The sequence below is a fragment of the Dipodomys spectabilis genome, unplaced genomic scaffold, assembly GCF_019054845.1.
Source record: "Dipodomys spectabilis isolate Male_0828 unplaced genomic scaffold, ASM1905484v1 ptg000094l, whole genome shotgun sequence".
NCBI classification, from domain to species: domain Eukaryota; kingdom Metazoa; phylum Chordata; class Mammalia; order Rodentia; family Heteromyidae; genus Dipodomys; species Dipodomys spectabilis.
The window spans coordinates 22,351,612-22,368,956 of record NW_024870771.1 but is presented as its reverse complement, the minus strand read 5'-3'; the positions used below and the strand labels follow the sequence as shown (position 1 = coordinate 22,368,956).

At 38.5% G+C, this 17,345-nt stretch overlaps 1 protein-coding gene across 1 annotated transcript in view; it reads left to right on the top strand.

Moving 5' to 3' along the window:
- The window catches only part of Nckap5 (NCK associated protein 5), a gene marked incomplete at its 5' end in the record, with an annotated part of 649,445 nt that overhangs the window by 396,705 nt on the left and 235,395 nt on the right, over window positions 1-17,345 (top strand). Inside the window, one exon of the mRNA XM_042685241.1 lies at window positions 16,022-16,090. Coding sequence (XP_042541175.1) covers window positions 16,022-16,090 — 69 coding nt within the window. The remainder of the gene's footprint in view (window positions 1-16,021; window positions 16,091-17,345) is intronic.

Below are 17,345 nucleotides of genomic sequence, written 5' to 3'. Positions count from 1 at the left end.
CAGGTATCTTGTAATGCTCTGAAATGAACAGTACTAAAACTAATAGCAAATGAGAACCTTCGATTTTTTCCAAAGCAAAATTCATGCCAACTGTAAGCTTCACAAAGTCTTATCAATGTCCCCAAACATATGAAGATGGTGTACTATTATTTGGGCTCAGAGTTTTCAGCCATAACATTGCCTAGCCCCTTCCTAGTTGCTGACATATATTTATATCCAGATAACCCACAGAGTAATAGTTCTCTTTGCTCTTTGAATTGATTTCTTTATATAGTCTTGTCTCCATTGTCTCCCAACTTCATTTTTAAAACACAGTAATTCTAGGACAGCTTAATTATGTGAAGAAGTTCTCTTTTTATTGTCAAGGTGATGTACAGATGGATTACAGTTACATAAGTAAGGTAATAAGTATTTTTCTTGTCAAACTTGTTGCCCCTTCCCTAATTTTTCTCCTGCTTTCCCTCCCCTCCCAAATTTCACCCCAAGTTATACAGATCATTTCCAACATATTATTTTGTCTGTTGCATTGGTTCCCAATTTGTCCTTTGTCTCACCATTCTATTGTTCCCTCGTATTTTTTTTAACTTAAGAAGCATTGAATATTTTTCCTTGCCAAATATATTCTACTGGTATAATCCTATTTCATGTAATATGTTTACTTAAAACATTTCTACCCAGAGGTAAAATATTTAAGCAAGTTTGCATTGTGGGTAATATTTTGCTAATTAGCATCCTAATGTGGGACTCTGTAAATAGAGTTCAACCTAAATGTGAACAGTGTTTTCCTCAGGTTAAAGAGACTGCTCAAGGCTAGGAGGTGTTAACCGCCATCACACTAGAACAGCTGTCTGATTAATTACAATGGTGTGAACTTGGTCATGTTTTAGAGATGATGTTCCCTCCAGAGCAATTGACTAGATAATTGTGCTGCCAGGGGACCTAAGTGGAACTCAGTAGGTATGAGACCTGAGCCTGGAGCTGTCTCTGTCTATTGTCACTTACCGCATCAAAGGGAACATGCTTTGTGAGGATTATCACTTCCAGTAATTACGTATAATTTCTGCCATCTTGTAGGATAAAATTAAGACACAATTAACTCTCTGTCCCTGAGAGCAAGTGACCCCAACAATCAATGTACCAGGGACTAAGTAGCGGTCTAGTTTTCTTGTCTAGAAAACAGAAACTAGATTTGATCAAATTCATATCTCATCCATCTCTGTTGGCTTTATACCTAACAGCAAAAAAATATAATTCAGTGGCTGGAGTGATAGTCATTTTCTTTCTCTCCCAGCTACCATTTCCTTCATATACAAATCTATCTGGTGAGACTTGATTTTGCAATTCTTCTGATCACCTAAAATTTTAGCAAATATATCCATGAAGTTTAAACTGCCATAGAAGTATCTGATGACATTGTTATCTGTGTACACATGAATAGGAGCATATGTATGCATGATTGTGCATTGTATATGCCTCCTACATGCCTCCTACAGGAGGTTTTTACAATGTCTAAAGATGACTTTCTTAGCAATAGTGGCTGAGAAGGATGCTTACTCACATGTACTGAGCAGGAGTCAGAGATACTGCTTCTCATTCTACAGTGCACAGAACAGCTTCCCCCCAAAAGAGTGATCTGACCTAAAATATCAGTTGTGTTCAGGTTGAGAGACCCTGGCCTACGTGTGTGTATAGTTTTGTTAAACCCACGTGGATACTGCATACAAACACTCTCATTATAAAGAACGGCTCTTTGAATTTAATTTGTTCTAACTAGATCAACAAGACATTGTTTTCCCAGCCATCTGTTGAGACACGGAAATAAGCTTTGCTGTCCACAGCCTGACATTTCATCCATGTTTGTCTTAATGAGACTTCACTCTGGTTTGGTTACCCTCCTCTCTGCTCAACAGATTGCATCAAAGTCTGGTTTAGAGAAAAGAGGCCAGCACTGCTCTGTGTTCTAGTGGAAGTTGGCTGACCCTCTCTCTTTGTCTAAAAAGGGAACAAGTATATGCCATGTGTGTTCAGAATTTTGTAACAAGGATGTGTTCTATGGAGTAAGTCTAAATTTGATTCTAATCGTGTCCTAACAATCTATGACTGATCATTTATCTTTGGATAATTGCTCTACCTATTCCTAGAAAACTGAGATTTTATAGTTGCAAATGTTTTTGAAGATGATGTGGTCTAGAAAGATTATGGAATAGGTAGGGTTAGAGCTCAATGGTAGAACATTTGCCTCCTGTTATGCAAAAAGTCATGGCTACAATCTATCCCAGAGAGAAAGAGGGGGAGACAGAGACAGAAATAAAGACAGACACAGACAGAGACAGAGACAGAGAGAGACACAGAGATTGATGACAAGGGAAAAATAAAGTCAAACCTGGCGCCAGTGGCTCACACCTGTAATCCTAGCTACTCAGGAGGCTGAGATCTGAGGATCACAGTTCAAAGCCAGCCTGGAGGCAGGAAAGAATCTATGACTGATCATTTATCTTTGGATAATTGTTGTACCTATTCCTAGAAACTGAGATTTTATAGCTGCAAATGTTTTGGGAGATGATATGGTCTAGAAATATTATGGAATAGCTAGGGTTAGAGCTCAATGGTAGAACATTTGTCTCCTGTTATGCAAAAAGCCATGGCTACAATCTATCCCAGAGAGAAGGAGAGAGAGAGAGAGAAAGAGAGAGAGAGACACAGAGAGAGAGAGAGAGAGAGAGAGAGAGGGAGGGAGAGAGAGAGAGAGAGAGGGAGGGAGGGAGGGAGGGGGGAGACAGAGACAGAGACAAAGATAGAGACAAAGACAGATCAGACAGAGACAGACAGAGACAGAGAGAGACACTGAGATTAGTGACAAGGGAAAAATAAAGTCAACCCTGGTGCCAGTGACTCACCTGTAATCCTAGCTACTCAGGAGGCTGAGAACTGAGGATCACAGTTCAAAGCCAGTCCATGAGACTCTTATCTCCAATAAACCACCAAAAAAACAGAAGTGGCACTGTGGCTCAAGTGATCTCTAGAGCACTCGCCCTGAGGTGAAGAGCAGAGGGACAAGCGTCCAACCCCAGAGTTCAAGCCTTATGACAGATTAAAAAAATAGTCAACACATGTTAATGACTTCATCAATGGCACACAGTGAATAAACTCTACAGCTTAAAAATACCTGCTCCTGGCTATTTTCTCTGCCACATCGTGCTACTGAAAATGTTTTTAAAAACTACCAACTTATTTTTTTTATTTTTAAAGAAAGACAGTCTCTTCTGTAAGTGGTGCTGGCAAAATTGGCTAACTACTTGTAGAAAACTAAAACTAGATCCTTACATATCACCCTGCACGAGAATCAACTCCAAATGGATCAAAGATCTCAGAGTTAAAGCAGACACCCTGAAAACATTACAGGACAGAATAGGAAAAACCCTAGGTCTCCTTGACACAGGCCAAAATTTTCTTAATAGAGACCCAGAAACACAACAAATGAAAGAAATGTTAGACAAATTGGATTGCATAAAGTTGCAGAGCTTCTGCATGGCAAAGGACATAGCTAGCAAGATCAATAGAAAGCCCACAGATTGGGAGAAGATCTTCACTAGCCATACAATGGACAAGGGTCTCATATCTAAAATATAGCTGGAACTCAAAAAATTAAATCCCCCAAAAACAAATCCTCAAAGAAACAACAGCCCAATAAATAAGTAGGCTAAAGACTTAAAAAGAAACTTCTCTGAGGAAAGAAGGATGGCCAATAGACACATGAAGAAATGCTCAACCTCCCTATCCATAAAAGAAATGCAAATCAAAATAAAATTGAGATACCACCTCACCCCAGTTATAATGGCTATAATCAAGAACTCTAATAACAACAGATGCTGGAGGAGATGTGGCCAGAAGGGAACCCTACTGCATTGTTGGTGGGAGTGTAAACTTTTTCAACCACTTTGGAAAGTAGTATGGAGGTTCCTCAAAAGACTCCACATAGCTCCCCTATGACCCAGCAATCCCACTTTTGGGCATTTACCCAAATGATCACAAACAGGACCATACTAAAGCTACCAGCACAACAATGTTTATTGCAGCATTATTTACCATGGCTAAAATATGGAACCAACCCAGATGCCCCTCGGTAGATGAATGGATCAAGAAAATGTGGTATATATACACAATGGAATTCTATGCCTCCATCAGAAAGAATGACATTGCCCTATTTGTTAGGAATTGGAAAGACTTGGAAAAAAATATATTAAGTGAAGTAAGCCAGGCCCAAAGAAACATAGGTCCCATGGTTTCCCTTATTTGCAATAACTAGTATATGTCTGAAACAAGCAGAAATGGTCAGATAAATTGGTGTTAGGCAAAATGAGCCCCAAGATAAGGGCTCAAATGGTTTTCCTTTCTTGTTATTGTTTCTAATATACTTATAAGATGATTTCTTTGGGATGGTAAGGGGAAACAAAGGAGGAGGCAACAATGCTTGATAAGAAATGTACTCATTACCTTGCTCATGTAATTGTAACCCTTTGTACGGTATTTTCACAATTAAAAAAATGGAAAATACAAAAAAAACTATCAACTTATAAGCCATAAGCTAGATCTTTTTTTTGTCACACCATTTTATACTTCAAGTATCTCTACAAGGAATCACCTGGGCTCTTTAAAAATAAAATCACTTTCTAGTAAGCACCACTGACTAAACACAGGATGTCTGCTATGATTCAGTATTACATTAACTATAATTTAAATAGAAAAATGTTTTATTACTCAAGTAAATAGCGGCCACTTCTGCAACCTGCCTGTCTACTGCTGCACCTGAACCAAGCCTTGAATTGGAATACTTATTTTTTCTTGATCCAGCCCTTTGTAAGTTCTCCTCTCAGCATTATCACTTTAGTGCTCCAGCTGCTTAAAAATATCAACCAACTCCAAACCCACTTAACCACATAAAACAGCCTTGGAAATGATAAAGGCTAGGCTGAGAGAAAATGGGGTGGTGTATAAGTGTGTTAGCTCTTCTGTTTCCCAGAGATTTCACAGTAAATTGTAGTGCCTGCCAATTCTCTGCAGAGAAGCAGGTGTGTCACCCAACTGTTAAGTTCTTGGACTTGCAAAGGTGGAATGTGGTTTCTAGCAGGGGATTTGGTTTTAACATAATCTCATCATTGCTGTGCAGTTGGAATTCAGAATGCTAAGAAGTTTATTGGAATGCCTTAGAGTACTTTTGACTCATATAGATGTCTAGTCTGAAGAGATGTGGTAGAAACTCTCTGGGCCTCTGCTTAGCTATTAAAATGGGCTGGCATAGTTCATAGTTTGTTCAATAATTATATGAAATAAACTCCACTGATTGCTGTGCACAGAGTGGGACATGTAGTAATCACAGTAATTATCAGCATTTGATAACTGTCATTATCATCATCATCATCATCATCACCATCAATGGTTAATGGCTCCTGTAGTGATCTGACTCGGGCTTCCTACATTTCCAACATTTCTACCTCCAATGTCTTCTGATGGTGTCTTTCAACCTTCCTATACACAAAACTAAATTCTTTTTGCAAAGACTTGTATTGAAGCTTGTGGGGTAACTTTTCTCTTGTGAACATATCTCATTTAGGGTTCTTTAACCCTAAATGGCTAAGGAGGAAACTGAGGCCCACAAAAAGGGCAAGTCACAGGATTTTTCATGGCTTTCCCATTTCAGCTAGAGGCATTTAAATCACACTTACACCTGTCATTACCCATGTTATGTGATGTCATAGAAGGGATCTTCCCAAGGAAGCTTTCTGAGTCCATGGCCCTGGGCTGCTGTTGCTAACTCTACACTGGAGGCAGATTAAAGTGGGGAACTAGAAGAGTTCAGATTCCAAGTAACCTATAATGTCTACATCTGGGCCACCTGCCAAAGCACTTCTGATGAAAAGAAAGGCCAGAGATTAAGTTTCATAATTAAATCACAATCTCCCTAAAACTTCACTCTAATCCTACTTTGCTTGTAAATTCTTTAACATATGGACAATATCCCTTCCTGGAGATAATAGGGAGCCATACAGGTAGACTGAGCTACCTGGCATCCCCAAGGAACAGAATTTCATGAAGACATGCAAATGATAGAAATACCAGAGTGTGTGTATGTGTGTGTGTGTGTGTGTGTGTGTGAGAGAGAGAGAGAGAGAGAGAGAGAGAGAGAGAGAGACCCTGTCTCTTTACATGCAAATCCTCTCATTGCCATATCACTCATTTGAATCTGAATATGAAGAAAGTTGAGAGCACTTTGTCTAAGAGCAGATTTTTCTCCAGAAATTAGTCTGGGAGTGGGGAGGTGAGAGGAAAGGAAGGAAGAGTAAGGCAAAGGCACCAGGCCAAAGAACCCAGTACCTAAAGCTCAACTCTGGGAGAGTGCGGTTTAACAGTACCAGTACCACTAGCCTGGGCCTCTCTTCTCTTGCTCTTAGCTGAAAGTTTTCCTACAGAGACAAGTGCTACTCTGCCTGAAGCTACCACCCTAATAATACTAAGGCCCATGGGCCTCCCAGAGGCAGCTCAGAGTTGTTTTACAAAGGATGAAAGGAAACCTGACATTCATTAAACCTGTTCATAGCAGGCTACTCTTTGTGCTAGATACTGTTACACTCAGCTTCTCCTTCCAAGCAATCAGTGATGGGTATTATTATCATTTCTATTTTCCAAGGGAAAGAAGCCCACTCAAAAAGTTCAAATGACTTGGTAATGGTAGGTGAGAGACAGTGGTAAGATTAAAATATCTATTTGACTTCAAAGGCCAGGCCCCTTTCTATTATTTAAAAAATGGGAAAGAAGGAAATTTACAAAGCAAACTATAACCTTCCATCAGATTCTCATATTTTCCTCCAGTGAAGATAAATTCTTCTTACCGGTCCTACCGCCCACCAACTCCACAAAAATTTCTTCCCTGTATACCTGTAGACAAGAAAATTACCAAGATTACTTTTTGCTTTGTATTACTAAAACATAATGCAAACTTTTTTACTTTTTCCAAATACAATTCTAATGTGAAATCATACTTTTTTCCAGTTCATACTTATTTTTTTCTTCTTTTCTGTAGGTACACTTATGTACACACATGTGAGTGCACAAACTGGCATAGTGACCAGTTTTCCCCAATGACAATCATTGATGTAGGTAGACAGAAGCAGACTTACATACAAACTAACAGAAAGAAAATGATAAAATTGTATGCAGACCACTCCAGTTCCAGAGTGGCTATGAGAGACTCTTGAATAGTTTGAAGGTGATGGTGGCAAAGGGGACCAAAGAAAGGACAGCTGTTTTTATTCTAAAATTGACACTTCTTGGAGATTGGTCTTCAAAGTATGGGCCTAAGGCTGGCGGTGGTAGCAGCAGTAGCAGCAATAACACCCAAGGGATCGATAGAGATGGGAATTCTGGGCCCTCCCTTAATATGCCAAATGCAAATACCAGGTATGGTACCCAGCAATGTGATTCAAACATCCAGCCAAGATTGAGGTGTACCCTAAAATTGTGAGCTGCTGATCTAAAGTTCCACCCATGACTTTAAATTCTACACGCTCACAGAAATGTGTTAATAAGTACTTTCTGTGGGTGTTCCAAGATGAACCTGTGGATAGGCCCCCAGTTGTTCTCACAGCATGGGTCCTAAACCCCTTAAGAAGATGCCTCGTACTAGTCTTTGACCTGTTGGGCATCCTTAATATTTGTAGAATTTAGGAGCAGCAAGAACAATGTAAGGTGTGTCTGTGTGGATCTAGGCATGCATGCTGATTCCTTTGGTGGAAAGGCAATGCTTATAAGAATTTCTTGAATTTTTCTTATGGGATAAAGTTGGTTTTCAAGAAGATTCAACAGTGTTAGTCATTGCCTATGTTTAGAGAATATATATATATATATATATATATATATATATATATATATATATATATCTTCAGTACAGCCAGTGGGAACATTCTTCAATCTGCACGAATGGCCAGACATGATAAGCCAGGTCATCCAGGAAACTCACAGATATGTGTTGATAATGATAAAGACAGTGGGCTCAGTGTTCAGCCCCAATGCCTGATGTCCTTTGCTTTCAAATTTTAGTCATACTACTGGATGCAGATGTGTTCTTTTCGATGATGTGCAGTGATAATAGCAATGATGTTTTTTTTTTTAACAGTTTTCAAACTATAACCGATTACTTTATCTCTGGGATTATTTAAGGAATCTGCTCTTTGTTTGGAAGCCTGACTCTAAAGGTCTTGACCTACAGGCTGAAGTCGTTGGGATAGCACTGTAGTCATAAGATATGTCGTCTAAGTTGAGTGCCATACGAACTGAGATGCAGGTGTCTTCATAGAGAAGCACACATGCCCAACTTTGGGGCCAAGCCATGATCTTGCCAAAATACCTTTTCCTAATCCTGTTCTGGCCTTGTCTGCTCTGGCTGAATTGATGCATGGTTTTCAATAGGCTTTAAAAAAAAAAAAAAACTAGGGTTGATCTCAGAACCTTGTGCAAGCTAGGCATATTCTCTTGAGTATGCTTGAATATACTTGATCCTTACCCTATACCCTCAGCAAGTTTGAAAGAAAGAAGCCATCCTGAGAATGGGCAACTCATGCAGTTAAACAAAACAACAGGGCTTCAAACTTTTAACTACTATGATTTTCATCTCTTCTCCATTTCCTCAGAGGACATCCCCTGCTTTCCTCTTTTTTCTTTCCTTCATACCACTCTAACCCCATTCAACTCATACTCATTTTATTTCCATGTTATAATTTTGTTCCTCTTCATCATCATTGAACCTAAGTTTTCTCTGCAGTGGGTGTTGGCTGGTATGTGACATTACTTGCTTACATAATAATTTGATATAATAATCCAATCCAGAATTCTTGCTAGAGAATTCACTTCTGATAGTTAGCACATGTAAAATGTCATTTCCTTAGCATTCCTTTCACAGTAATAATATCTTTATTCATTGTGTTTTTGTTATTTTGAATGTTTGTTCGGTAAGCTGATCCTAAGGTTACCTCCTCAAGTAATATTTTCTCTACCTCATCCAAAGCCAATTGTTATTTTGGGCAATGGTGGGTATTCTAATCCTGTTGCACTGTGGCTTTTAAAGTAAGAAATTAATTTGTTTCCTCTACTAGATTATTTCCTTTTTTCTTTTTTCTTTTTTTTTTTGTTGGTCGTGGGGCTTGAACTCTGGGCCTGAACGCTGTCCCTCAGCTCTTCAGCTCAAGGCTAGTGCTCTACCACTTGAGCTACAGCGCCACTTCCTAGATTATTTCCTTTATTGAAGCAGTCCCCATGTTTTATATGTCTTTGTTATACTCTCATCCCCAGCATTAGTCCTGAAGTAGCAGTGACTAAATGCATACATTAAAGTTCCTATGTTGAAGCTCATCTCCTAATTGTGCTTGTTCTTAATCATATATTACTGTGTAAGAAGCTACCATAACAACTGTGGCCGAAAATAACTATTCTATTTATTGCATAGTTTTGACAGAATTATGGGAAGGTCATAGCTGTATAGCTCATCTCCAACCCATATGGTGTCATCTGGGGCTGGAAGATTCATTTTTAACTTGGTTTCTTCACTCTTATATATGTATTTCAGTGTTCCCTGGCTTCCTTCTCTCCGTAGAGATCTCATCCTCTTTGGCTTATCTGCATAGTTTGGAGCTTTACATGGCTGCTCCGGGTCCCAGAGTTCTAAGAAGCTCAGGTATAGGCTGAGGAGTTCGTGATCTAATCATGGAAGCCCCTGGAAAGATTCTTCAGCCTTGTTTTGTTGGCTAAGCAAGTCAATAAGGCTGGTCAGGATTCAAGGAGATAAGTCACAAAAGCATTGTAACCAGTTGTTACTGTGTTGTTGTTGTTATTGTAGTTTGGTGTGGTTTTGGGAGTTGAACCCAGCCATTCCACCACAGAGCCACACTCTAGTCCCTGTAACCATTTTTAATGTGAGTAGTATGTGTAACATGTATATGAGGATAAAAAAAAACTCAAGTTTCCCCAGCTTGAAAAATTCTGCCAGGTGCCAGCATGTGAGTCATACTGGTATTTTATTTGGAAACTATGCATATTCAAATAGATAAATATAAAATAAGTGATACAGCAATCTGATGGGTGGTATAAGAAATGTTTTAGTAATATTGCTATAACATCTCTGTATATGCATTTTTTAAAAAATTTAGTTATGTATCCCTACTTAAGTTTTGTAGCTGCAGCTATGAGCCTTCTACCATAGCTGAAAATACTCCAGGGAAACCAGTGGGAAAGTGAAGTGTGGTCCATGATAAAGCAACAGAAATAAAGACATAGCCCCAGGAAAGAAAGGGGACGTCTTGTGTCACACACAAACTGGTGTTGGCCCCAGAAACCTGCACAGCTGCAGATACACAAATTCTAGTGTATGTCTAGGGATGGATTATATGATGTCTGAAAAGCTATCATTATTATTATTGCAAGAGAATTTTTTGTGTAGAACATTTCTAACACTGGTCTGTGGAAAAAAAACATATTATACCAATTTATAGTATAAAAAATTTCAAACATAATACACATTGGGACAATTAATGTTGAGCAGTGGCTTAGAAGCATCATTTGTAAACTTTACCACTGTATCTATTCACTCACTCAGCAAAACCTATAAGAAATATAGAACCTTCAAAATATATATTAATTTGCCCAGGCCCTGAGTTCAGGCCCATGACCGACCAAAAAAAATATATAGATAGATAGATACATACATATATATATATATATATATATATATATATATTTAGATATCTTGCCATAAGCCCAAACAATATAGATTTACTCTGTGATTTTTACAAGGACCCATAAGAATTTTTAAGATGAAACCAGATCACTGTAATTTGGAGCTATGGGGAAACGAGGTTGAGCAGGAAATCCTCTAAGTCAGGTTCTAAGTGTAGCAAAAGTTTTTGATGGTTGTGGAAGACACAGCTGAGCACAAAGATACACTGTTACATGCACTTGAAGCTATAATTGCATCCCCTGGGTATACTGGTTTAAAAACATACTTATTTAAAATAGAGAACACCTTGTGTTGTAATTTCTGCAATTCTCAATGGTGATACGTACAATTTCTCTGCCTTTTCCTTTCCCATCTCTTTTTACGCAAATATTCACTGTTTCTTTAAATCACTCTTAATTAAGAGATTTTTTGGTTTCTTTTTCTTTTACCTGTTGTCTCCTGTTGGAAGCTGGTTAATCCTGAATCTCTAATAAATGCAAATGGATTAAAGAGAATCATGAGTTCAAGATTATTGTAGCTTCACTGGCATAATTGTTAATATCTTCACTGTCCCCTGGGGCAGTATAGGATTACATCAGTTAAATTGCTCCCTGCAACTGAACACAGTAACCATAAATGTGACTACTGTGTGTTCACCAGCACATTTGAGGTATTTAATTTGCTTGGCTGTAATAGATTGTCAGAGCAGTAAACGTGAGGCAAGTAATGTAAACGGTGTAATGATGGTAATTATCTGAATGGATCGATCATCATGTTATTGCAACGTGATATGGGTAAGAGCAAGATGTAGACATCCCAGTATAAATTCTCATTTTCAGCTTTATTTCCTTGCACCCTTTTTCCTAAATAATTTAAAGTGAAAACAACATAAACTGGCATTGGAGTTCTTTCCATTATCTCTTTCCATTATCCTGTGTGTTGTCGCCTTCCTAACATTTCAGATCTCAAAAAAGGTACTTCTCTCCAAAGAAAGTAGTAATTTTATAGAGCTGGAATTCTGACACTCCCTTTGTAATTCATGGGTATCTAAATACATGAAATAGAAGTCACTGTAGGTTGCTTCCTCATCTTCATTTGTTAACTAAAGAATCATTCACCAAAGAATCGTAAAGCCACCAACATTAGCCAACCTGGTGATGGTTGATCATTCTGACTTTGCCCATATTCTACAATAGAATGAAACTGGAACCCAGACCTCATCCTCCTACTTGTGCCGGGGAAGGACCTCAGTGGTTGTACCAACTGCTGGCATAGAGAACATACCACCATGACAGGCTAGAAACAACCCTCAAAGGAAAAGCACGTAAACCCATGCCTTCTCATCGTCAAAAGCTGGGAACACTGGTAGGATTCCACCGTGTTCGTTTAGTTTCCATTATCCCAGCATCTGCCTCGTAGTCCTATCTTTCTTTTGTCTATTTGGACTTTAGACTACAACTTCTTTCAAATCACAGCAAGTACAAAAAGAAATGCCAGATATCTATAGAATTACTGCCGAAAATGTGTGTGCCCAGCGATAATGGTAGAGGAAGGCACAGAAGGTGAGGGAGAAGGGAAGGCAAGCAAGAAAGTAAGACTTTTAGGGGCTGTGAGATAAATGGAAGTTTGGGGAAAAAATCTTTCTACTGAAATTAGAAGTGGTAGTGCCTCAGAAAATCTACACTTGTCAAGACCTGGACTGTGGCTTCCAAGTAGCCCTCTCCGACTAAGAAGAAGTGGGGTCCATGAGTACATGGACTAAAGCAAGGAAAAGGCTAAATGGCTAAAAATGAATGTGTTGTAAAGAAGCATGCCACTCACTGGCACAACTAGAGCATAAAAATAGTAATGACTTAAAACTCTGAATAATGTGAAAATCTATGTAAGCATACTAATATATAGGAAATGGGTAGACATATAAATGTATATTGCTCTATACTTAGCTGTGGATTCACTTTCTTCAATAATAGTTACCTACTGCAGACTGTGCTGTAAACATAGCAAATAGAAATTTCCAGATATAAGCAGTTTGTATGTTTTAATTTGCACCCTATTCTGAGAGAAATGATAAGATCTCCTTCCATGCTGAAGGAAATGTGAATCCTGCCCTTGGAGAGTATGTCCACATGATGCTGTGTATGAATATATGTTCTGTGTCTATAGTCAAAACTATCAGTGTCTCATTGGGGTTGGTTGGAAGTTGCTCTTATTTTACTTATTAAATAAAAATGACTCCAAGGTACAGGAGGCATTAATCTGGCAATTTTGTTATAGTGCACTGTTATAATTGTCCAATTTACTAGAAGCTACTGTTATTAATGTCTTACTCTTTCTTATTGATACATGTTATCAAATCTATGTATGTCATATTAATAGGTGATATGATCTCATAGGACCACTGCCATACATGGAGGCCATCAGTGAGCAAAAACATCCTTACGTGACACATGATTTTATATATGTATATAGATATATATACATGTACCTATATGTGTGTGTGTGTGTGTGTGTGTATATATATATATATATATATATATATATATATATATATATATATATATATAGGGTTTCATACAATCCAGAGTTTTGGTGACCCACTGGGGGTCTTGGAATGTATACCCACAAATAAGGGGTACTAGAGATACAATGGAATTAGAAATCACCACTTGTAGCCACAGTAATCATTGAGTCAGTTAAGTTACTGATGGTTGTTGTAACAAGTAACTGAAAGTTATGAGCAATAGTATACATTCATAGTTTCAAAATATTTCACTCCAAATTAAATATTAATTGCAAAAGTCAGGGTAGTAACGGTACAATCAAGAGATTCAGTAGACTCCACTGAACATGTAATGCAAGTTAGCACGTGCAGAAATGGAGCACAGAGGCATCATGTGACTGATACAACATGCTAAGCAGGACCCAGCATCAACTCTGTGCTATTCCTACCACATCTGCACAAGGAAGTTGCAGATAAACTCTGCAAGGGAAGGAAAAGAGAAAAGAAAATCAGGAACAGGAAATGTTTCAGACTAAAAGTTATTGTATGAATGACAAGGACAAGTGAATACAGTGCATTAATGTGCCTAGGATCCCAATCCTGGAGGAAACTCACTACAAAGGGCATTACAGAGATAAGGGATGAATAGGGGTGAGGGCTAATCATTGTGTTGTATTAATGTGTATTTCCTGAAAGTAAAAAGTTGGCTGAGATTATTCAAGAAGATATCTTTGTTACTCATAAATTCACAATTCAGGAGTAACAGAAGCCATACTTAATTTTAAGGTCAAAGAGACAGAGAAGCAGGGAAGAAAGAAAGACAATAGTATAGCAGATGTGGCAAAACATTAATGATAATAAATCTGAGCAAAGTCATGTGTGAATGCTTTATATTGTTCTCGTAAATTGTACATTTGCAATTATTCTCAAATACAAGGTGAACAAATGCTTAGGAAGTGAAGGTATATGAATTATGATTCAAAGTCAGCTTAGGCAAATGTTAGCAATACTATCTCAAAAAGAAACTAGCTGCATACCTGTGCTCATGTCTTTAATCATCATTACTCAAGAGGGTGAAAACTGAGAATTAGGGTTCAACACCAACCTCGGGCAAACAAATTCTGGAGACTTTGATTAACTAGCAAAAAGCCAAAACTGGAGGTGGTGGCACAAATGGTAGAGCACCAGCTGTGTGTGAAAAGTGGAGCAAGAGCTTGAGGCTCTGAGTTCAATTCCCAGTGTGAACATACACACACTAACACACTCATACACAAGCTGAAATAAACTGGGAATGGAGCTACCCACTACTCCAGAGGAACAAGTAGGAAAGTTGTGGTTTGTGGTTAGCCGAGGCAAAAGGTAGCAAGCACAGCCCTACTTGAAAAATTCAACTTAAAGCAAAAATACTTGGAGCATGGCTCAAGTAGCAGATATGAAGTCCTGAGTTCAATTCATCGTGCTGTTAAATAAAGGGAAGGAAAAAAATGAAAATAGAGGAGTGTGTTAACCTTTATACCATATACAAACATACCATACTGTGCACACTGAGTTAGAATGCTAAAGATGTAGAACCATGAGTGCTGGCTGGGGCGGGGCGGGGCGGGGTGGGAATAAGCAGAGATAATTTGTACTTTTCAGGATGCAGACAGGGGTAAGGTGAGGGGTGGGGACAGGGTGTCCACAGTGGCCACATTGGAACCAGGTTACCAGCTGCAAAGCATAGGTGTAACATCATCATTTTTCTGCTCTTTCTTTTTAAACCTACTATGCTTTTTCTCCCTCCTTACTATTGCAAAAAGTAGCCTAATAACCACATGTACTTTCAATGCCCACAGAGAAGCATGAAAGCACTAATTAGAAGAAGCAGCAACATAGGAAAAGGGATGCTTCAGAATAATTCAAATCTTATGTGTTATGTCCAAAGAGACAAAGGTGACATATTTTCTCTCATGTGAAAGCTAGAATTAGTTTATAAATATGTAAGTAAATACTTTGGGAGGTGTGTAAGTACACACAAATATATTAACTGAAATACAGCTGATTCGGGGAGATTCCTTAGAAAGGCTAAACAAAGATCAGCAAAATAAATACCAGGAAAGAGTATGGAGTCAGGGTGGACAAATGAAGAAAAGGGGAAAAGTACTTTCAAGAATTCAGTACATATCCTACAAAATTAAGAAAAATGGGGGAAGCAGGGAACAGGAGGGATGGGAGAGGATACCAAGAAACATTGCATTTATAAACTGCTTTGTTGAATGGCAACTCCTTTGTACTACTAGTTAAAAAATTTTAAGTCATTGATGAACACCAAAAATAGCATGTTTAGTTTGTGTTGGGAATTATTCTTTCATGACTTTACCTGAAATTCTTTTTGTGGCCTCAACAAATATTCAAATATTCAGCATTGAGACTGTGACAGGTCTTAATGAAGTAGATTAAGATGTTTCTTACATTTACACAGTGAGATAAATATTTTAATCTTTCTATAGAGCACTCTCAGATTGAGCCATGATTTCATTTTTTTAACCTGTTCAGAATATCAAATTCTGCATTTCTTATAATTGTATTATTGTAGCAAGTTGATAAGACAGAAGTCAACTTGAGATACTTATAATAATATTCACAGAAACCTGTCAAAGGTATTTCTAAAAGATTATTTGGGATCTTGAGGAGCTATATTTAGTTACTGTATTGAATGACTTGTCACACAACACAACATTACATTGATTTATTTGTGTTATTTCTGTATCTTACTGCAGGCAGAGAATTCAGCATTGGCTTTGGAAAATGAAAATCAAAGAGAGCAGTATGAAAGATGTCTTGATGAGGTAAGGTGAATGAGAGGCCCATAATAAGAGGTTGTACTATTTAGCATTTTCTTAGTCTGATAGTAGCACATATGCATTAGATGCCCCCACAGAATCTTAGCATTTTCTCTTCCAAGAGGAAGTTGTAAGCACATGCCCCACTGTTAAAGAGCAGAGTGTGTGTGTACATACATGTGTGCATGTGTGTGTGTATGTGTGTGTGTGTGTGAGAGAGAGAGAGAGAGACCATCTGTCCTTCCCCTGCCTTTCTTTCTAGTTGCTTATCGAGGAATCTGTAATTTTTTTGGTAATTGTTTCATATTCTTGGAGCACAGTTAGGATGTGCTTCTTCACTGTTGGATCAATTCTTCCTGTGCAGTAAGTGCACTACTTGCCCATGAATGAGAAAAACCATATCAGCACAGTGCATCTGAAATAGGATGTCGTTTCTGGAAAAGCGAATCCTTGATAGAGTGGGTGGGGTGATGTTCACAGTTGGCAGCCAGAGGGGGGAAATATTCAAAAATTGAGCACAAGCCATAAAGAAGACAGGAAGTGAAGAAGAAAATTTGAGCCGAATGGAAGAAGACACACGCCCGAGTAAACTCAATAAATATTATGTGATGATAATGATGAGATGAGGGCACAGATACTGGGCATTTGAGAATCTCTGGGAGGGGAGAGAAAGATTGAAGGGTGTGCAGAGCACTCAAGGGTACCTCTTTGGGCCACTCCCCTTACACTCCATGTTGTATCTTCCTGCCTGGACTGCCCATTCACCTCGCTGAGAAGTTTTCTGGAGACTTGTCTGTGATTGGAGCCATTATTTAAATGAGATAACTTTCTTAGGGATCTGGCCCAACACTCTAAAACATAATAAGCATTCTTTGGAAGAGTCAGTTTGAGATTTGTTATAGTGTAACTGAACACATTTTAGTAAAACAAGAAAAACTGCACTTAATCTTATTCTGTTACTTTACCTGTGGGAATTGCCAGTATATCTTCAGTCTTTTTCTCCTCTAGCAATTAGGGAAACCTTTTCCCAAGGAACTCCTCTTTATATATTTTACCCTTTCCTTCCCCTGTCCACCTACACACTTTCTCAGAAGTTGGTGGGTTGAACCGTAGCGAGCATGGGCTTAAATCCCAACTCTGTTCTTCTCTTGTTCCTTCAAGCTGCAATCATAGTTCTTATGATCTGATGGTCCTTGAGACCCACCCCCCTGCCAGTTTTGGAGGACTGCAGATTGTCAAGCCATGCCCTGCCCTGTACTTA